The sequence below is a fragment of the Leuciscus leuciscus genome (assembly GCF_965113295.1).
Source record: "Leuciscus leuciscus genome assembly, chromosome: 16".
In the NCBI taxonomy this organism is placed as follows: domain Eukaryota; kingdom Metazoa; phylum Chordata; class Actinopteri; order Cypriniformes; family Leuciscidae; genus Leuciscus; species Leuciscus leuciscus.
In genome coordinates, this window is record NC_138740.1 from 21976387 (window position 1) to 21998830 (window position 22444).

Here is a 22444-nt window from a genome sequence, read left to right on the forward strand (position 1 = left end):
ACTGTAGTCACTTGGACTATATTAACGATCTCTTTAATAACTTTTCTGGGCCAGCAAGTTTGGGCCACCTAGCAGCCTATGGAGAAGTGACCCAGCACTCAGATTTCATCAAAAATATCTTAATTTGTGTTCCGAAGATGAACGAAGGTCTTACGCGGTTGGAACAACATGAGGGTGAGTAATTACTGACAGAATTTTCATTTTTGGGTGAACTAACCCTTTAATACATATGTACATGGTCACGGAATCTGACGGGTCAAATTCATCGACATAGCCTTTTTTGGGTGAATGTGGAGCAGGTCGAGGGCTGGTGACGTCATCCTCTATAATTCAGTGTCTAATATTTAAAACAACATGCAGCACACGAAACTTTAACCGGCACAAACTATCGCACAAACAAACGAGACTATTTTGGGTGAATGTGGAGCAGGTAGGGAGTGACCTCAGAATGACCAATAAATATTATTTTAATATTTAAGAAACCGAAGCAGCACAAAATAAACGTTTATCGGCGCAAATTAGAACAAACATATGAGTCTATTTTGGGTGAATGTGGACTAGTTTGCCGACGTTTATGCATTGGATTGGGGGCGGGGCCAACTTCACGCAGTGATTGACAGGGCGGGGCGGGCACGTGATCGGCTCAGAATGCATTTTCAAATTGCACATTGAATTTTGCTACATTCATTGCGGGACACTTAATGGAAATGCAATCGCAAGTGTCTTGACTGAGAGTGTAAATGCAATTAAGAAAAATTAACATTTAAATTACAATTTTGCCACAGTTTTTGCTTGAACATGTTAAACATATCTAATGATTTCTGTAATACATTTTAATTTTAATTTTGCAACTTATAAAGCGTTAAATTATGTATTCAATTTACATATTAAAACTACTGTATGAAATGGCAAATGTAAATTTTATAATTGAATTTTCATTTTCATTTTGCACCAAACGTTGCACAAATGATGGGTAAATTTAAATACAGAAATGCATTGCCATTTTACATATTGCATTGTCATTTTGCATATTACATTTCAAATTGAAATTTGCTACCCATATGCTTCCATAATATTCACCCATCTCAACACCATACTGCTGAAGTGATTGCAGGTTAAAGTGGGACTTTTGAAGTATATATTTTTTTTTTTCACATGCAAAATGCTATTTGGGAGATATTGATACTGACAAGCAGGTAATCGTGTTGTCGTAACTTATGCCTTATTTATATTTTAGCTTTAATGAATGTGTGACACTCCATTCATTGATTGCTAGTTAACACTTTACAATAAGGTTGTATAATTCTAACATTAGTTAATGCAATTAGTAGTCATGACCTAACAATAAAAAATTATCTATACAGTGTTACCCTTGCTTAAAATTAACTTTTTAATACACTGTTCACTATTGTTTATTATATTATTTAATATACATTTATTGTTCAGTAGTTAAAGTAGCCTATTATTTTTACATTTTATAATTCACACTATGTATACTACTGTAGTTGTACATGAAAATTAATGCATATTGAATTACCAATACTACTACATTGAACAATAACGACAATGTAACTGATGTATGCATTGGCTCTTAATGTTTACAACCTTACTGTACAGTGTAACAAATAGTTACTTGATCAATGAAATCATTACATCCTGCTAATAAAAGCCATTCGTTCACCAGCCAATCTGCAATAGTAGTGGTGCATGTTTGCTTTGCTTACAGCCAGTGAAGACAATGAAACACAAAGATGTAATGTCTATTGTCTCTCTATATTTTTCTTTTTGGTCCGATTTTATTTTTTAATCACATTCAGTTCAGGCTGAAAATTCATAACTTGGGTAAAATAAAATTTATTTTGATGCGGTTCTGTAGATTCATAGCGGCGCAAGAAAAGTAATTTATTTATTTGAGTTCTCTGTAAGACACGCCACACAGATTTGCTTTTTGTGTTCATTAAAATAAACTTTTGTTAGCCCAGAATCTTCTTGTGTCCGTGATTGGGTAATACTGAGCAAACAGGGGAGAGCTCTCTGCTTCCTGAAATATTGCATGCTGACAGAGTGCATTTCTACTAGCATTTTTCTATCAGTTGACAATTTGTTCGTCCTCACAGTGACTAAGCATTCCTGCAGGACTTGCCCCTGCTTGAGATGGAGCGCTGCGTGTAAAGCAGTACTTTTCCCAAAAATTTACATTCTGTCATTATTAAACAGTCTCATGTTGTCACAAACCTGCTATTCTGTTATTCATAGAAAACAAAACTAGAATTGTAAGTAGCTTTATCTCTCTTCCAAATCACCAAAAAACAATGATAACTTTCAATGATACTGATAACCCTCCTTTTTTGGTATTTGCATGACAAAAAAAATGGTGTTCCACAGAGGAATGAATGTCATAAGGGTGAGTAAATAATGATAGTTTTTGTTTTTGGTGAACTATTCCTTTATGCAAAGTCTACATGTTAAACCCACCGATTGATTGAAAATCACATGTGAAAGTAAGCGAGAATGTTTCGTCTGATTTTGATGCACCAGTCCTCCAGTAGACCATTTAATTTCTCCAAAATCTCTCTTCAGGATCGAAGAGTTGCAGAAGCATATGGTCTGTGCTGTTGATTTCAGTTGCCAGTAGCCTCTCATGTTAAAAACCATTTCATTTTTTGTGAGTTTAATAGGAAAGTGTTACTCTGTGTGGGCTGGTTTGACTTGCATTCCTTCATTGACACTCTGCCACTAGAGTTTGCAGATAGAAAGTGCCCCTGTAGGGGACAGCGAGCTCTAGGCCTGGTGTCTTCTGTGTGCCCTCGTTTAGAAAGGCTGGCTATTGTTTTGATCATTCCCAATTGAAAATCTGCCGTGCAAAGGTAAAAGACTAACTTCAAGCACATTCAAGACCTCCTTTATCATGTGGATAAATATCTTGAGTCAATTCCGTTGTTTTTTTGAGAAAATAATGGGTTGTCTTAACAGTAACTTCCAAAAGTCCACGAGAAACCAAGGCAGAACACCGTAACACCAGCTACTGCTCTTTGGCTTTGTTTTGGAACGCTCAAATTGAGTTACGGTACTTTGCCTTTGTTTAGCCGCGTGTCAATATGACGTTACTGTGCCAGTGTTCTATCAAATAATGCTACCTATCAGATTGTACGGTGTTCTGCCTTTGTTTTACTGTCCATTAAAATTGAAATTACGCTGTAGCCTGTGTACTTTGTACAGCTGCCATGTGCCATCAGTCCCTGTAACTTCTGATGTCCCCAGAGCTTTGTCCTGCACAACCTCGGTCAGAACATTTAGTACGGTCTGACGGGTCTGTACCCGCTCCATAGACAAACGTGAGATATCGACCGCGAAGGATATATGCAGAGTTGACACAAAAATGTTAAACATGCCGTAGCAGATGAATACAACAGAGAACTAAAGCCCCGCCTCACCATGTTTGGGTTATACCTACAATCACAGCGTCGGAATAAATCTGCGGGAAGAGCGAAGTGCACAAGCACAATAATAGGGCAGACAGCTGAAACCACCACATACTGAAAAGATGCAAAACACAGAAGATTGTGCTGTAAATGCATTAGTCGTCTAGGTAGTCCAGAATGCATTCCCCACTATGTCTCAAAGGGGAAAGCACTGCGTCAACTTCGTACGTTTTGTGAACGTACAAGGAGCGCGACACCTTTGAACACGGATCTCGGGAAGCGCCTGTGATGAGGGGCTATCGGATTGTGAAAGAGTATTCGTCTTTCAGGTCCACCGCTATAAACCAGTCCCCGGGTCGAATGTGCGTGAGGTTCTGTTTTATCGTGATCATTTTGAACGCGTGCTTAGCAAGTCTTACGCCACTGTGTACCAATCAAGATAATCTTTACCGCTATGGATGTATTTCGTCATGTCTAATGTATTAATAATGCCATCAGAATGCAACCAAAGCACAGGATAGCAATAAGTAGATGGCTATAAATAATTGTAAATCATACAAAATAAATGCCATGATCACTAGATTTTATACAGGTGTTACTATAATGATTTTGTTAATGGTGATCAGCAACCAAATATTGATAATGTGGAAGTTACTGCCAAGCCTTGACATGACTTCTCTATTTGAATGCATGAGCTCTATTTTTTTTATGTAGATCATTTTCATTACAAAAACAATCTAATTGCCAGATTTCCAGTGTCCTACCTATAATTAATTTGGCGGGACAACTAAAAATCTTTAAAGTAATTTTTCTCTGTTCCACACTATAGCGAGTTAAGGTCTTTTTGCCTTTGTAGGGCAGAAATGCCCAAATGTGCTTGTGATTGAAATAACGTTAAATTTTTCAGCGTGATCCTCCTGATTTCTTCTTTCGAGAGTAGAACCAGCTATCTAATGAAAATGTTTTAAAATCATTTGTTTTAGAGGATGTTGCCTTGGGGCAGTGGTTCCCAAACTAGGGTATGTGAGGTGATGGAGGTGACACGTGAACAAAATGCTGAGCTTTGCGGTTCATTTAATTCTACCCAACCTTAAAATAAAATTAAATCAGAGCATGTATTTCTAACAGGCAAAATGCCGCATCTAGTGAAAAAGACAGTGAAATGGTACTGCCGTTGAAGGTCAAATAAATGACAATCCAATCAAATGGCCTCATCTTTTGCGATCTAAACTGACTGCATCCACACAAGCAGCGTGCATATGAGTAAGCTGACTTGTCAAATCGCGCTACTTTACTGCCGTTCTCGACAATGTACATTTGTAAAAGTTGGGTTTTAGCATGCCACATACTAGCATGAAGAACACATATAGACACAGATTGTGCATAGGGATCGATTTAAGACTCAAACTCTCTTCAATGCAGACACATACCCTGTGTGGGTTTGATTTTAATGTTGATAAATTATACAAGCAAGAATGCAATTTTTCTCGAATATCCACACAATTGCAAAGGTGACTGATTTTGTACAACATTTAAACTAACAAAAAGGTAATATTGAAGCTGCAGTCCATAGTTTTTCCTCTGTCACCATCTCTGTTCGAAATCTGCAATTGCAGTTATTTGCGGAATTATCAACTTTACGTGGGTTGTGCCTCGGCAGAATGGGCAGCTGTCAGTCCCCGCGCCGGTGTGGATACTGTCATTCGAGTCACAGATTCTACTTTTTGGAAGTGTGACCAACATAATAATTTTTACCAGAAAAATGTCATTTGAACATTGGGCTGTGACGGTATGGGATTTTTTCTTACCGCGGTGAAGAAGCAACAAATCTCGCGCAAAAAAAATGGAAAAAGAGAGGGGGATACGCAGAATGTTGTTAAATGCTTTACATAGAAGGGGGGAATCTCCTCAACCACCACCAATGTGCAGCATCCACCTGGATGATGCGATGGCAGCCATATTGCGCCAGAACTCCCACCAAACACCAGTTATTGGTGGAGGGGAGACAGAGTGATAGAGCCAATCCATATGGAGATGATTAGGAGGCCATGATGGACAGAAGCCAATGGGCAAATTTAGCCAGGATGCCGGGGTTACACCCCTACTCTTTTTAGAAAAACATCCTTGGATTTTTAATGATCACAGAGAGTCAGGACCTCAGTTTAACGTATCATCTAAAGGACTGTGCCCATCACTATACTGGGGTGTTAGGATCCACACAGACGGATGAGCACCCCTGCTGGCCTCACTAACATCTCTTCCAGCAGCCACCTAGTTTTTCCCAGGAGGTCTCCCATCCAGGTACTGACCAGAATCATCCCTGCTTAAATTCAGTGGGCAACCAGTCTTGGGCTACAGGGGGATATGGCTGCTATTGTAGAAGAGGAGGAGCTCTGATACATAATCTGTTCTTGTTATTTTGTCCTCTCTTTTTCCTTCTATAATCGGTGCTAATGAATTGCTGACTCTGGATAGAGGTGATTTCATGATTTATGAAGGGCCAGCATGAACTGCAGTGGCCTCCAGGAGTTAACGACTTCCATTGGGATGCGATGAGGATATTGTGACAACACAAAAGCGGACACTCCATCTTGACCTAAGAAACATCCCAATTATCTCTGTTGTCCTGCAGTGGCTGAAACGCTACCTTCCACACTGTTGTCATCAAGATTCACTAGGCCAGAATGGTACCATATTCAAAGTTGTTGCTGTTGCACAAGTTACACAATCACAATTTAAATAAATCTGCTGATTTTGAGAGAAGTTCTGGGTAATTGCTAATTTTGAGAGAAAAGCTGGGTAATTTAGATTTGTGATTAAATTGAGAAATGTTAATGTGACTAAAATAGATGCAAATGTGACAAATAAAAATGCATGATACTTTTTCAGCAGATATCATTTCTTAAAAGTATGCGCTGTGGTGTCCGATTCACAAACAAATTACTCTTATGACATGGTTCTTTTTTTGTGAGTCAGTCAAAAACATTCATAGAAACCACTTCAAACTCTCTGCTGAGAAAGTGATTTCGTCAGTGAATCGTTCAAAACCATTACTAAGTTCACAGTTGAGCTGAACTGTTAGTCATTTTATACATGTATGCTATTTAAAATTGTTTAAAAAAAAATATTAAACACTTTTATTGGTGATAATTTAGCATAGGAAGTCCAATAGGCATCTATTACTCAATGAACTGAAGCGCTTTTCAAATATCACCTTTATCAACCTGGGGCCGTATTCACAAAGCATTTTATCTTACCACTAGGAGTACTCCTAAATCGCACTAAAAGATTTTAGCTAGGAGTTTTCTCTTAAAAGTTATTCACAACGCCTTTCAGACCTACTCTTAGTAAAGAAAAATGAAAACTCCTAAACTAAGAGAGAGTCTTCGTTGCTATGGATGACGTCATTACTCATGCACGAGCTTGACTGAAGTGACCACCTTGATTGGCTGATGATTGTAACGCGGGAATGATTCCAAACACCTCCCCTACGATGATGAGTGACAGGTGACAGGTCTGAGAATGCGTGCGCTACACAAGTAGTGCGAAGGACGGAAGATGATGAATAACTGAATAAATAGCCTAAATGAATAAAGAGTAAGGCAAAACAAATATATAGTAGCCTAATGAAACATATGGATTGATGCAATATCTTTGCAACATTATTGAATTAATCTGTCACTATATGCCTCTGCCTACGTTTGCAAAGAGAAGAACATTTTAATTTGATTCACAATGAAACGTTACAATTAGAGATGCACCGATTACAATTTTCTGGGCCGATTTCTGATTTTTCATTAAGTTTGACCTGCCGATACCGATTTTAGCCGATTCCGATGTCATTTTTTCTGACCACTTTACAGCACACACAAATATTTATTTTATATCTTTTCTGTAATAGAACATTTTACAATTTGCATAGTAAATTTTTTTTTGAACCGATAAATGCTATAAAATAGAACTATATAAATTACTCCAAGTGTGGGTAATTCACACACATCTAAAGTGCAGTGTTATGGAAGAACCATTTCCTTTTCACATTCAATATCCAATAATTTTTTTATACATGTATTTAGCAAACTAAACGTCTGTATGAAAACAGGGAATGGCGATAAAATAATATATAAATAAAAAATTTAATAAATATAGCCTTGCAGTATAAAGATATTTCTCAAAGCACACACACACAGGCCTATTGCAATCACTTGTACAAACTGAATAATAAAACAAGTTTAAATGGGTACATTTTCTATAAATATTGTTCTTCGTTTTCTTTTCTGACATTGCCTACTCCAGTTCTTGTTAAAACACGCACATTCTGTGCATTTTGGGCACTTTTTTGTGAAACCCTATTTAGCGTATTTTTTCCATCAAAAGTGTGCTTTCCCTTTAATTGAGCGTGAGCAGTGCAGCAAATAGACTCGGCGCAGAAAAACGCGCTTCACTGCTCGCGACGCTCCTGCTTGACGCTCACGCGCTCCTGCTCCCGTTGTGATTAACATGCACGGCGGAAAAAAATACGCGCTTGCGGTCTGAACGGATGTAGCCTAATTCACGAGGTTTCCTACATGTGTGTTCCGCGTGCACGTGTGGTGTTGATGTTGCGCGATGTTAATCATGCGGCGCCCGAGTGCATTTGACCGGCATAAAATCGGTGTTTGTCAAACTGACCGGCCGGTCGCCGGTCACGGCCGATCACGTGAAAATCGGCCAATTCCGGTCACCAGCCGATCAATCGGTGCATCTCTAGTTACAATTAGTTTACATGCAATGAGTAGCCTAGTTTTGGTTGTTGTTGGTGGCGTTATTGCATCCAATGCAAAATTGTTCCCTCGCGATTGGAAGCTCCTGTAGCCGCCGCATATGCATTTCAAAACATCGCAACGTGAAATGCCACAAAAAGCGGTTTGTGAATAGGTCTTAGTGAGTTAGGAGTCCTCTCGACTTCTTTTAAGCTGTCCCAGGCTTAGGTGCTACTTTTAGGGCTAAAATGCTTCCTGAATTACTCTTAGTCAAAAAAATTAAGAGTCCTAAAGCTACGAGTGACACGCCCATTATTTTTAGGAGTTGCTCCTAAATTCGCCAGTTAGGAGCTACTTTTAGCCTTAAAATTCTTTGTGAATACGGCCCCAGGTCTGTAAATAGTCAACTGAAGTAATTTGCCTCTTAAATGTTTCATTTTAGGAGCTAATGGCTCCTTGGTTATTATTATTATTTTTCTGGCTGCTATGAATCATTGTGTAATGTCAAATTGTCAGCACCTGACAGTGCACCACTTGGATCTGCTGCTAAAAGCGTAATCAGATTAGCTCAATTATTGTACAATATAATAAACATGCAGGGAGTGGTGGATTTGTCGTCATTTTTGAATGGCAGGAGGTCCAGTTCTGCGGAATTTTGTGAAGTTTTGCGGATGCAGATTCTGTGTGGGCCTGTCATTAGCATATCTCTCTAACCTCACCCCAGAATACCCTGCTCATCTCCACATGTACGTGATGGAATCTCCTGCTCCATCACACCATGCCTCATTGAGCACTCTTGTTCCATGAGTGATTCACTAACCAAAATACACACAGGCCCGTGGCTGCTGTGCATTGTAGTTCAAGCAAATGAGATGAATCGTTATTGATTAAGCACTGCAGTTGGTTGCACCTGGATCAGCGAAGAGTCCTGGCAGCAGTGTCATAATGCAGCACACTGTTGCTTTCTGGACATCATCCATCCTGGTGATTATGGATGCAAACTCTGCTGTGTCAGAACTACATGGAGGAAGGCAGTTTGAGGTCATCAACGTATGGATAACCCAACTGCTCTATTCCCCTTCGAAGTGCTGGATCTGTGTTCATGTGAGCCTGAAACTGGCAGCAAGAGCAAGATCTGATATGTGCATGCACTACAGGCTGTTTTTGATGCATACTCTGCACAAAATCATTTAATCTTTATTTTCAGCTCATTTTCTAGTAACAATATTGTATTTAAACACCCTTAAAACAGATACATTTTTCTTGTTTTAAACAGAAATCTGCAAGAATTTGGTGCGGTTTATGCTTAAGAAAAACTTTGCCAATGGCATAAGAAAAGTAACTTAAGATCTTAATTTAAGTTATTCTGTAAGGTCACAGTTTTGCTGATTAAGGTTGTTTTTACACCTGGCTCGCTTGGAGCATTTGTTTCAGAACCTGGTGCATCTTAGTTTGGTTCATTTAGGACACAATCATGCCTGAACGAGACAATGTGTTATATAAAAAAGCAGCAGTGTCTGACTTCTATGAGTGAGGATTTTAGTTATCACAGGTGAAAACCAAAGAGTGCCTTTTCATCTTAATGTTTTATAATTGCTCTTCTCCATGCATTGCAATAATGCTGTCCTGACAAAGCCTTGATTCCCGCTATAACTGCATAATATATTTCACTGGCCTCTATTAGGTACACCTTGCTAGTACCAGGTTGGACCCCCTTTTGCCCTCAGAACTGCCTTAATTCTTTGTGGTGTTAGGGGGTAACAGTTTAGGACCCAAGGACCAGATGTTTGAAAGAAGACCCGGAGTCAGAATTATAATAAATTGAAGAAAAGTTTTGCTGAAGATAGTTTGCAGTTTCATCAGCAGAAGTCAGCTTCAAGACTCAAACAGGAGTTCATAGGCCGCCCCGCTTACAGTTACAAAGATCACAGCAGTTATACCCTTCACCAAGGTCTAAGCTATGTCCTTGCTTCAGGTTGCAGTTTCTGATTGGCTAAGCAATAAATAAACTAGAAATTTTCCACACATATACAGATCGACTGAAGCATATCTCCATCGATTAGGCAGCTGACACTCAGACCCTTAAGTTAAGCACGTCGTGACCTTCCAGTTCTCAGATTTGGGTTGCTGGGCGCCAGCATGTCCAGTTCAACAACTCAGTCAATCTCAAATAATGCCAGTGGTTCCTTAACCTGCAACCAAAAAGACTAACACACACACACCGACACACAGCTTTTCCAAGGTTGGAGTTTGGCTAGGCTCTAACTTTAAACAGGAGAGTCCTCTCAAAACATCAAGATAATGCGTTCTTTCTCTCAAGGAGAGCTACACTTTAGTCTAACTGGAAAGTAAGGCTTTAACAAAGAAATGGTCCCTTAAACTATTGGCTTCAATGACCCCTTTATGTGTTTAACATGTTGAAGATTTTTCTCTAACACACAACAAGTCCCTATTTCATTTCTGGAAGCCGGGCTAAATGTGGCTGAATGTGGCATGGTTGTTAGTGCCAGATAGGATGATCTAAGGTGTGTGTATCCTGCTCTGGGTGTGTGTATCCACGTTTGCAGTGTGTGTGTTAACTACTCACTACTCTGCTCCTAATGTGTGTGCATTAACTTGGATGGGTTAAATGCAGAGGTCAAATTCCAAGTATGGGTTACCATACTTGGCCATCACTTTCACTTTCACTAAATAAGCAAGCACTGTTACTGCATTCAGATATCAAATACAGAAATTAAAGAATACATGAAAAGAACATTTCAATAATCACACTGGTAACTTCCAGAGAAATCATTCAACTCATTTGAAATTTAGAAGGAAAAATATTGATTTAATACCTTGATTATAATCACTCATTACATACATTGAAGCAGCAGTAGATTCCAATCCACTCCCTTCAGTGGCATAAATTCAACGATGTTCTGTAAACATTCCTCAAAGATTTTGTTCCATATTGACATAATAGTATCACGCAGTTGCTACAGATTTGTTGGCTGCACATCCATAATTCAAATCTTCCATTCCACCACATCCCAAAGGTGCTCTGTTGGATTGAGATCTGGTGAGTCTGGAAGCCATTTGAGTATAGTCAACTCATTGTTCAAGATGATTTGAGCTTTGTCAGACCTGGCAATGTTTTTTCAATCTTTTCGTTTAATTTTGGTGAGTCTGCAAATTGTTGCCTCAGCTCCTGTTCTTAGCTGACAAGAGTGGCACCCAGTGTGTTCTTCTGCTGCTGTACTCCATCTGCTTCAATGTTCAACGTGTTGTGCATTCAGAGATGCTCTTCTGCAGACCTCGGTTGTAACAAATGGTTATTTGATTTACTGTTGTCTTTCTATTAGCTCGAACCAGTCTGGCCCTTCTCCTCTGACCTCTGGCATCAACAATGCATTTTCACCCAAAGAAATACCACTCAGTTGTATATCAGCAGTTACTAAAATACTTAGATCATCCTATCTGGCACTAACAACCATGCCACATTCAAAGTCACTTAAATCACCTTTCTTCCCCATTATGATGCTCAGTTTGAACTTCAGCAGATCATATCGACCATTTTTACATGTCTAAGTGTACTGAGTTGCTGCCATGTGATTGGCAGATTAGATATTTGTCTTTATGAGCAGTTGAACAGGTGTACCTAATAAAGTGGTGTGTGTGTATAAACCCACTGTAAAAGTTTCTCTTTGTGAGCTTTGGTTACCTGGCTGAAATGCAACTTAAAACATAACTGCCAGCCTGAATAGAGAGAACTTTGAGACTCCAGTGACACCAGCAGCTTCTAATACCTGTTTGCTGCTCAACAGTGACTTTTTTTATTTTATAGCTGTCCTTTTAATACAATACCTTTTTTTTAATTTTATTTTTTTTATTTATTTTTTATACAGAAACTTTCTTTAAGCCTTTATCTGACAGAGTTCTCTTGTGCTGTACATTACTCATACATCTTATGATAGTTTGATAATCTCCATTCAGTTTTCACACAATATAAGTTGTTTGCATGCCTTTTGCATAACATTGCACCATTTCATACCTTTTGTCTTCAGAAAGATCTTTCTTCCTCCCCATATTGCATGAGAACTTTGACAGGCTTAATAATGTGGAACAACCTCTTTAAGTTGGGTCTCCATTTACCCAAGAAGACCTGGCAAACTATTTAACAAACCTGTCTGAGATTTATACCAGTTATCTAAAAAGATATGGCGAAATAACCAAAATCTGAATGCATGGGTGTCAGTTTGGTTTGAAATGTGCTGGGGACAGAGACGCATTCGGAAGTGCATTTTCAGAAGTGCTGGGTACAATGACGCATTCATTTTTTTTTTCCTCTCTTTCGCGCAGGTTATGTTTTGAAAGACGATGTTTTTTTGTTTTGTTTTTTTTACTATATTCTAATTTTGTCAATAATTATAAAAAAAATCGCCAATAAGCTCATAATCTGTGCTAAAATAGTGTTTAGTTTTAAAAACCATTTTAAAAAGCTGGTTATATTTTGATGTTTCTGCGCAAGTTCAGCAGACAGTGGTTCGGGTTTGTTCCGATCAGAGCTCGTGAGTGGAGAGCGCATTTCTGAATATTCCGCTCCGCTCGTTCATTCCGCAGGGTCGCTCGCTCAACCCAGATGTCCTGTTGCCTGGTACGAAAATATGTGGAATAAGGGCCGCTTCCGACTAAAAGTTTTTTTTTTCTAGTCGACTAGTAGGCTAGTTGTTCATTTAAGTCATTCGTGGACAAATCGCCCCATTATATTAATTGAATTACTTATATAGCCTACAGGATAATGAGCGTTTACGTAATATAGCCGCACTCAATCGCACGACCGCACGCATAAAGCTTGCCACAAAGAACCAGTAAAAGTAATGATTATGAATGCGTCTAAATACGCTGTGAATGTGCATTATACGCTGAGTTTCGGTTCATTTATGAGACGAACTCCAGGTCACTCGCCGGCGCTTCCATGTCGTGATTATCTATTGTCTGCTATATTTACTTCTTATTTATTAAATCCAGGCAATTGGTTCATGAAACATTGATTAAAATGAAGATATAATTAATACAAAATGAAATTCAATTTAAAGAAAGGCAGCTGTTCTGTTTGAGGTCTCTGTGAAAGTTTTAAAGCAGTCTTTTAGTGACGCTTTCAGAGCGCTCACGTCCGTAACCGAGAACTGACAGGTTGTTTTTTTCCCTTATAAATGCGAACACGAAAAATAAAATAAAATGAATATTATAATGTTTTTTTTGTTGGGTCAGACAATGATTACCAAATTTCTCTCTCATATTGCTCCTTATAACCACTGAAAACGGTAAAAAAAATCGAACCAAAAGTCAAATTAATATGGACGGAAGTTAAAAGTGGTGGGTACAAAATGACTCATGACGAAATCTGGTGGGTACGCGTATGTGTCCATGTAAAACACAGATTAGTCCTGTGACTTTAAGAAAGTACTTGTACATGGGCAAGACCAAAGAGCTGTCAAAGGACATCAGAGACAAGATTGTAGACCTGCACAAGGCTGGAATGGGTTACATGACCATCAGCAAGAAGCTTGGTGAGGAGGAGACAAATGTTGGTGCCATTATTTGGAAATGGAAGAAATACAAAATGACCATCAATCGCCCTCGGTCTGTAGCTCCATGCAAGATCTCACCTCATGGGGTAAGGATGATCATGAGAAAGGTGAGGGATCAGCCCAGAACTACACGGGAGGAGCTTGTTAATGATCTCACGGCAGTTGGGACCACAGTCACCAAGCAAACCATTGGTAACACTACGCCACAATGGATTGAAATCTTGCTCAAGAAGGCACATGTACAGGCCCGTCTGAAGTTTGCCAATGAACATCTAATGATTCCGAGAAGGTTTGGGAGAAAGTGCTGTGGTCAGATGAGACCAAAATTGAACTCTTTGGCATGAACTCAACTCGTCATGTTTGGAGGAAGAGAAATGCTGACTATGACCCCAAGAACACCATCCCTACAGTCAAGCACGGAGGGGGAAAAATGTAGCTCTGGGCCTGTAACTCTGCACACACACACACACACACACACACACACACACACACACACACACACACACACACACACACACACACACACACACACACTCACACTCACACTCACACTCACACACTATCACAATATATATGTGTAAAAATTATATATAAAATATATCAGTTTGAGCGGGAATGACGGCTGCATTCCTATAAGTGTTTGCGTGTGTCACAACCACAATAAGCTCACTGAGCAAACTTTTCAATCCATGGCGAAGTGGAAACTGACCAATAGGAGGACAGTTTTAATCTCATGTGACTTGCAACATTTTGGTGCACTTTGAAACGTTGCCATGTGAAAGTGAACCAAACCAAGAAAATGCAACATTGGAACAAATTAAGTCCCTTATTCGAAATGAAGCGAATGATCTACAGGTCTGAAAACGCCCTAAGACTGTTTTTTGTATTGTCTAAGGTCCTTCTTTGATGTTCATTTCTGGTCATCTTCAAGATAAGATAAATGTCAGATGAATATGAGTGATTTTAAATGAGTCATTTCTGTACATTGCTCCCAGTCGTAATACTGTATCTCGAGCATCTTCCGTGGCACATTCCTTATGGCGAGAACCATTTTCACTGTGGTCCATAAATCCTCAGCATAATTAAAGGTCTTACAAGGATGTAAACCATGTCATTAATTTAGCCCATATTTGTGTGGTGGTGTCAAGTTCTTGTTTATTGTAAAATTGCAACATATAGTTAAAGTAAAATACAGGCACACTTTATGACATTGCTGTATGTACTATTGTGCCGTAAACTGCAGGATCACTTATTAAACTCCAACGCAAGCGTCTCTGCTTAAAGTAGATAGATAAACATTCAAAGCCATTTTCCAGGTCATCCAGATTGGTTTATTCCATATCGTATAACTTTTATGTAATTCATTCCATGTCTTTTTATGGAAACAATTTTCTCTTTTCTGTCAGAACATCCTCCACTTTGGAAAGTGGAACCGTACCACTGACCGCGCTGCGCTTTTCATCTCTGATCAGCGGTGGTTTGTCTTTTTGCCAGTGCGAGACAAGCCAGACTGCTACTTTGTCTCACCCACCCTCTCATTCATCAGGGTTGGAAGGAAATAATATCTTTGCTTTCTTTCATATCACCCATTAGACCAAATTACTTTTTTCTGTTATTTTTAAAGTAAATCAACAGCATCTACTTTTCTAGGCTGCAGGCATTTTCAAAAGAAAGCTGAAGATACCCTTGACTTAAATTGGCAGATATTCCTGCATGCTGTTGTAGTGATCTCACTTTGATTCCCTGCTGTGCATGCTGGATAAAATTTTTCCCTTTCGTGTCACTGTGATTAGTTTCGACATCTCGGCTAATTGAAATGATGCTGCCATTAACACCTCTGTGAAGGATGGGATGTTCTAAATCACCACCTTACATAGAGGACGTGTCATTTTTGCTGTCACACTGCCTATCTGATATTCTACTCTGCTGTCATTATTCTCAAAGGCAGGCGCAAAGCAGGGTATATCCGTTTAGTTCACAAGCTATCAGACTGACCCTGCTGCTTCTCTCTCTCTATATCCCATCCCCTCCCCTCTCCCCTCAGGGGCCTGAGACCTGGACGGCACCCGGAAGAAGACGATATCGTGCCAGAGCTTGCCAGAAGCATCCACCCCCGAGAGCGACCTGACTGGGAGGAAACCATCAGCGCAATGGTGAGAAGCCAAGTGCTCAGTCTCGCACAAATTCAGTGACTCCCTCCCACACCCTATGTTTACAATTGCAGTAGTAAAGAGAGCAGATAGCATACCCTGAAGCTGTGAAAATTAAAGACTGACTGGTTATTGCTGGTAGGGACAGCCATAATTATTTTATATAAGATCCATATTAGTGCCATAGACTGACATTTATTACCTGTCTTTAGGAACATGCTCTTGTCAGATGCGTGCAGAGCGATAATGTAGATCTGGTCATTATAGAGCAGACACAAAGCAGAATTATTTATATAATTCATGCATTATGAAATAAATGAATGAATGGACATGAAATGTAGATTTGAGTTTTATTGAGAATTATTTTAGGAAGGAGACTGCAGATTAATATGAGAGGAAACCAGTTTCCTGGGGTAATGGTCAATAATACAGTTTAGTGATCATTATGTAAAACATTCTAAAAACACTGTCACTTTTAATATATTGCATGCATGCTGAATAAAATTATTCATTTCTATATAAAAAAAATTAAAGCATAATGTAGTCAATCATTCATTAATGTAAAATACACCCCGTCATGAAGCAGCTAACACATCATCTGACACTTTTGCAATGAGTGATGGCGTACAGTATATCGCAGAATATCCCAGGTTGACCTGTTAGAATGGAGTATTCAAGAGCAGTGTAGTAATAGATGATTATTTCACTGCTTTGATGATCTACACCATCTATAACGTTCTTTCCTCAGCCTTTGTTCATTTCAGAATTAGTTCATGATGATTTCACCGGCACTGACATACTTGCATTCAGTGGTGCTGATAAAAAAAAACTGTCTCCATAGCAACCTGACTGTTGGCTGATGTTGTTTTGAGCACAAACAGATTAGCGAAGACATATCAAGGGAATCACCATGTATTGCCTCACTCTTATGATACATTAATTTAATGCTCTTAGGTTCGGTGTTATAACATTGTGTGCCAGGGTATTAATTTTAACTCGTTAATTTTACTGTCAAGGTCATCGAGCTCTAGTCGCTGTTGTCTCTTCACTGTCGTGACCTAGTTTCACTGTCACTTATAGTGAAGTGAGACTGTGATGATCAACAGACTGGGTGTTACAAATAATGAAACAGAACTAGATTTGGACCAGACCCAGTCTAGCTTTCACACCATGTTTTACACCAGTAGAAACTGGTCTGTTCAGCCGCATGGCATATTTGAAGGCTGCATGGTCAGGAGACTTTTAATAATTCTGTGTCTGGCTTCTAAGAGCCACACTTTCAAAGCATTATTCATATTTCATGGGCATTCTGAATCACCAGCTTGTTTTGGTTGGCCTTGCCAGATGACTGTCTCTCATTTGGCAAGGGATTGAAGAGAATTCAATAGAGCATTATAAAGCATACCAGCTTTTAAAAGATTCAGATGCTGGACGCACGCTTAGCCTTTGTAGACAACAGTTCAGGGTCATTCAGTTTTTTGGCATATCTGTTTAACCTGTCTTTGACCTTGTTGTAGCTTTTTCTTTCCTTCCATTACTCAGTAGATCTGTTCTATGGTGCCGACAGGTGCTCAGTGGTGTTAAATTATATTCTTATTATACTGTGCTGTGCTTTTTAAGGATGACACTGTGTGTGTGAGAGGGATTTGTCTCTCTTGAGCTCTTCTTTGCACAAAGATTTGGGAGGAGACTGTTCATGTCCTGTTAAACTATATTCAAGTGCTTTATCATTTGGGCCAAGTCCCTGCCCATATAATGCATGAGTATTAGTGATTGTATTGTAAAATTCTGAATTTAAAATGTAAAAAGAGAGCTGTTGGGGAGGTGTTAAGTTTTTTCAAATTTTTGTGTCTTTAGCTGATAACATGCTGATCTCTCTTTCAGGCACGAAGTGCTGAAATTCCAGAGCTGACCTCTGAGCCTCTCATGCGCTCCTGCAGCAGCACTGCCAGTATGAAGGTGAAGAATGTTAAAAAGTAAGTGTCAAACATTTCCACACCCAAAGTCACAAAGTTTTCTATATTATCCTCATGTTTCCAATAGCTGAATATTAAACTTAACGATCTGTGATCTTTTCAGACTCTCATTCACCAAGGGCCACTTCCCAAAGTTAGCCGAATGTGCCCACTTCCACTATGAAAATGTTGACTTTGGGACAATACAGGTAAGATCGTAAGTCCTTTAATAACAGTAAACCTGCTTTAACTACAGAGTGGCTCTCAGTGACTGGACTTGAAAGGGACAGTGTTGAAAATGAGACAAAAGGGGATATTAAATTCTATTGTGCATGCGTGTTAGTGTGCAATAAAATGTCAAGGGTGTGCAGATAACACCAGAGTGCCACAGCTGGGAAAGGAACAGCAGCTTGTCTCTAATTCAAGGCTCCAGGGAATTGAAAAGTGAGGATCAATGTGAAATTACATCCCTCTCAAACCTGCAGTAGCACTCTTGCAGATGACTATTTCCTCTGCTAGGGCTGGGCATCCTCAGCTACTTCACTATACATTACATCTCGATACATGTCACGATTCAGTCATGATGCATCGCTATATCATAATTGTATCTCAACTGAAACTGCGCCAGAAGCATGACAGCAAGACTCAGTGTGATGGCAAGAGTGTATTTGTTGCATCTGTTTCAATCTCTTCACTTTAGTCCAGCATCGTGTCACACTGAGAGACACCGGATTTAGAGTTTACACTTATTTAGGTGACGTCCATCTTCACTAAATGTAGGAAATAATATAAATGAATGCATCATAAGTTCATAACACTGTTTAATGTGTATATATATATACACTCACCTAAAGGATTATTAGGAACACCTGTTCAATTTTTCATTAATGCAATTATCTAATCAACCAATCACATGGCAGTTGCTTCAATGCATTTAGGGGTGTGGTCCTGGTCAAGACAATCTCCTGAACTCCAAACTGAATGTCAGAATGGGAAAGAAAGGTGATTTAAGAAATTTTGAGCGTGGCATGGTTGTTGGTGCCAGACGGGCCGGTAAAACATCCAGTATGCGGCAGTCCTGGGGGCGAAAATACCTTGTTGATGCTAGAGGTCAAAGGAGAATGGGCCGACTGATTCAAGCTGATAGAAGAGCAACTTTGACTGAAATATCCACTCGTTACAACCGAGGTATGCAGCAAAGCATTTGTGAAGCCACAACACGCACAACCTTGAGGCGGATGGGCTACAACAGCAGAAGACCCCACCGGGTACCACTCATCTCCACTAAAAATAGGAAAAAGAGGCTACAATTTGCACGAGCTCACCAAAATTGGACAGTTGAAGACTGGAAAAATGTTGCCTGGTCTGATGAGTCTCGATTTCTGTTGAGACATTCAGATGGTAGAGTCAGAATTTGGCGTAAACAGAATGAGAACATGGATCCATCATGCCTTGTTACCACTGTGCAGGCTGGTGGTGGTGGTGGTGGTGTAATGGTGTGGGGGATGTTTTCTTGGCACACTTTAGGCCCCTTAGTGCCAATTGGGCATCGTTTAAATGCCACGGCCTACCTGAGCATTGTTTCTGACCATGTCCATCCCTTTATGATCACCATGTACCCATCCTCTGATGGCTACTTCCAGCAGGATAATGCACCATGTCACAAAGCTCATCATTTCAAATTGGTTTCTTGAACATGACAATGAGTTCACTGTACTAAAATGGCCCCCACAGTCACCAGATCTCAACCCAATAGAGCATCTTTGGGATGTGGTGGAACGGGAGCTTCGTGCCCTGGATGTGCATCCCACAAATCTCCATCAACAGCAAGATGCTATCTATCCTATCAATATGGGCCAACATTTCTAAAGAATGCTTTCAGCACCTTGTTGAATCAATGCCACGTAGAATTAAGGCAGTTCTGAAGGCGAAAGGGGGTCAAACACAGTATTAGTATGGTGTTCCTAATAATCCTTTAGGTGAGTGTGTGTGTGTGTGTGTGTGTGTGTGTGTATATATATACACATACATATTATATATATAGCCTATATATATATATATATATATATATATATATAGGCTATATATATAATATGTATGTGTATATATATATATATTAAACAGTGTTATGAACTTATGATGCATTCATTTATATTATTTCCTACATTTAGGGAAGATGGACGTCACCTAAATAAGTGCAAACTCTATATGTGTATATATATACATATACACACACATACATATACATATACATATACATATACACAGTGCCTCAGTACATCCCAGATGCTAAATTGGATTGATAAGGGGGATTTGGAGCTGAGAGCAACATCTTGAACTTTTCATCATGTTCCTCAATTCATTCCTTAACAATGTGCGGTGTGGTAGGGTGCATTATCGTGCTGAAAGAGGCCACTTCCACCAGGCAACATCTTTGTCTTTAAGGGGTGTACTTGGTCTGCAACAATGTTTTGGTAGGAGGCCCATGTCTAATTTACGTCCACATAAATGGCCAGTGAATGGTTTCTCAGCAGAACATTGCCCAGAGCATCACACTCCTAAAAAAAATTTAAATAAAAAATACTATGGAAGCCCATGGGGTACATCAACTGTCTGGTTACTGGCATTCATCAAAATATCTTCCTTTGTGTTCAGCAGAAGAAAGAAATTCATACAGATTTTAAATAGAATTTTAATTTTGAAGTGAACTAATCTTTTAATATGTGGACTTGTTAGTAGATGATCAATGATATTTGCTTCACCTGTGACTGGGCATAATGTTTTGGCTCATCAGTGTATATATTTTTCAGAGTCAGAAATTCACACTGATGTAAGTTTAGTAATTGCTAAACGCTAATAAACCAAAATCTGGCCTCATTTTTAATTTTGTATTTTTGTGGTATTTTGGGGAAATACTTTGAGGTCTGCTTGGTTAGAGCGGGGTTTCCCAAGCTGCGGCTCGTCACCCCCATCAGGGCTGTCTGAGGGGTCGAAGATTGTATTTGATTTTAGTGAAGCTAATGATTTTACTCATCACATTTAGATAATCCAGGCAAAAGCAGTTTAAACTAAACCTAAACTAAAAATGTATTTCAAGTCACTTGTGTTCTGTTCAATTCTGTTTAGCTCCATCTAGCTGCAAGAACCATGACAAAATATCAAACTGAATAAAAATTCGTATTGTTCTACGAACTTGCGGTGATCAAAACAAATGGACATGACAGAGTGAAAGTCTGCAGTCTTTATATTTAGCCATTCATAAAATCACTACGTATTTAACATAGAAAAAATGCAAGCATAGGGTTTCTGGTAAAGATGTTTTGCAATTTAATAGAATAAGCTAAATTTCTAATAATACTTCTGTCTATATTTTCCAACTGCCTATCTACACATAAGTTTACTTTAAAGGTGTGGTTGTGAAGCATATGACTTGTGAAACACATGACTCGTGATTCATATGACTTGTGTCCCCTGAGAAAAAGGGTGGGAACCACTAGGTTAGAGAAGTGTGACAGCTTGGGTCAGAACTGTGCATGACTTTCGGTGTGAGGCAGTAACAGAGCTCAACAATCTAGAGAGGATTAGAGTGCATTCACAACGACACGTTCTCCCTTTCAAAAACAGATAGACATGGTGTTTTTAAAGAACTATTTTTAACCGGACTACATAGAACATGACGCTTATGGTGCTAGATGTCAAAAAAAGAAGCAGCGAGCCCATAATGCCCGATATGCACATTCCTACTTGCGACATCTTTTGATGTGGGAAAGAAAACTTTAGCCTACTTATCTGTACTGAATAAATTTGGCTTCTTCACAGTGTTGTTCCCTTTCACATATTTTACATTTCTCATTATAAACTGTATCAAGGCTCAGTGAAAGACTAAAAGGACTGGTGGGAATGCTGAATAGCGCCTTGTTGTGTAGGGACAGGAGGTGGGGTGGTGCGACAGTGTCGGAGATCTCTGTGTCTCTGTGTTTGGGATTAAGGGTATAATGGAGCGCTCACAGAATGAGAAAATAGATTGGCATGGTGTCGAGGGCCAGACAATTGGGAGGGAGTGAAGCAGTGGTTTCTTCAGGGGGCCTTCACACTGAATAGTAATCCTGCTTTTGGAGGAATTGCCCTGGGAAAGCCGAAATATGAGACAGCTATTTTGCATTCACACTTTGCAGCGTCGACATTTCTTCATTGCTGTTTATAGATTATTGTCGTTCTAGGATTGTGTAAACCATCTAGGTGCAGCCGATTGTAGCCTGCACTGGTGTCCAGTAGAGGGCGGCAGCTCCTTTCTTTCTCTTATCGGACCAGTTCGCAGTCAGTGCAGCAGGGTACCATGGCGACAATGAAGAACATCAATAATTCTCTTTACTCTGCCACATAATCATGGTTTATGCACAAAACACAATTCAATCCAGAGAAGTCCTTTACAACCCAGAATTGAATGAGCCTGCAGTTGTACAGCAGCTGCTGCTGGCATGGATACTTTAGCTATGTTTGTGGAGTTCCTTCCAGAAGCATGTCATCCTTTTGCTGGTGATTTATGAATGGTTTGTAATTACAGGCAGATCACTGACTGATACTCCCAAAAGAGCAGCAGAA

At 39.4% G+C, this 22444-nt stretch overlaps 1 protein-coding gene and 1 long non-coding RNA gene across 4 annotated transcripts in view; both read left to right on the forward strand.

The window, feature by feature from the left end:
• arhgap32b (Rho GTPase activating protein 32b) overlaps positions 1–22444 on the forward strand; it is a 116384-nt gene that overhangs the window by 44270 nt on the left and 49670 nt on the right. For all 3 annotated transcript variants that reach the window (XM_082141099.1, XM_082141100.1, XM_082141101.1), the window contains exons 3-5: positions 15782–15890; positions 17772–17863; positions 17967–18051. In XM_082141099.1, the coding sequence (XP_081997225.1) occupies positions 15782–15890; positions 17772–17863; positions 17967–18051 (286 nt within the window). The remainder of the gene's footprint in view (positions 1–15781; positions 15891–17771; positions 17864–17966; positions 18052–22444) is intronic.
• LOC309477753 lies at positions 8558–12014 on the forward strand. Its single transcript, XR_014198693.1, has 2 exons — positions 8558–10642; positions 10865–12014. It is a non-coding gene; the product is annotated as an uncharacterized lncRNA (long non-coding RNA).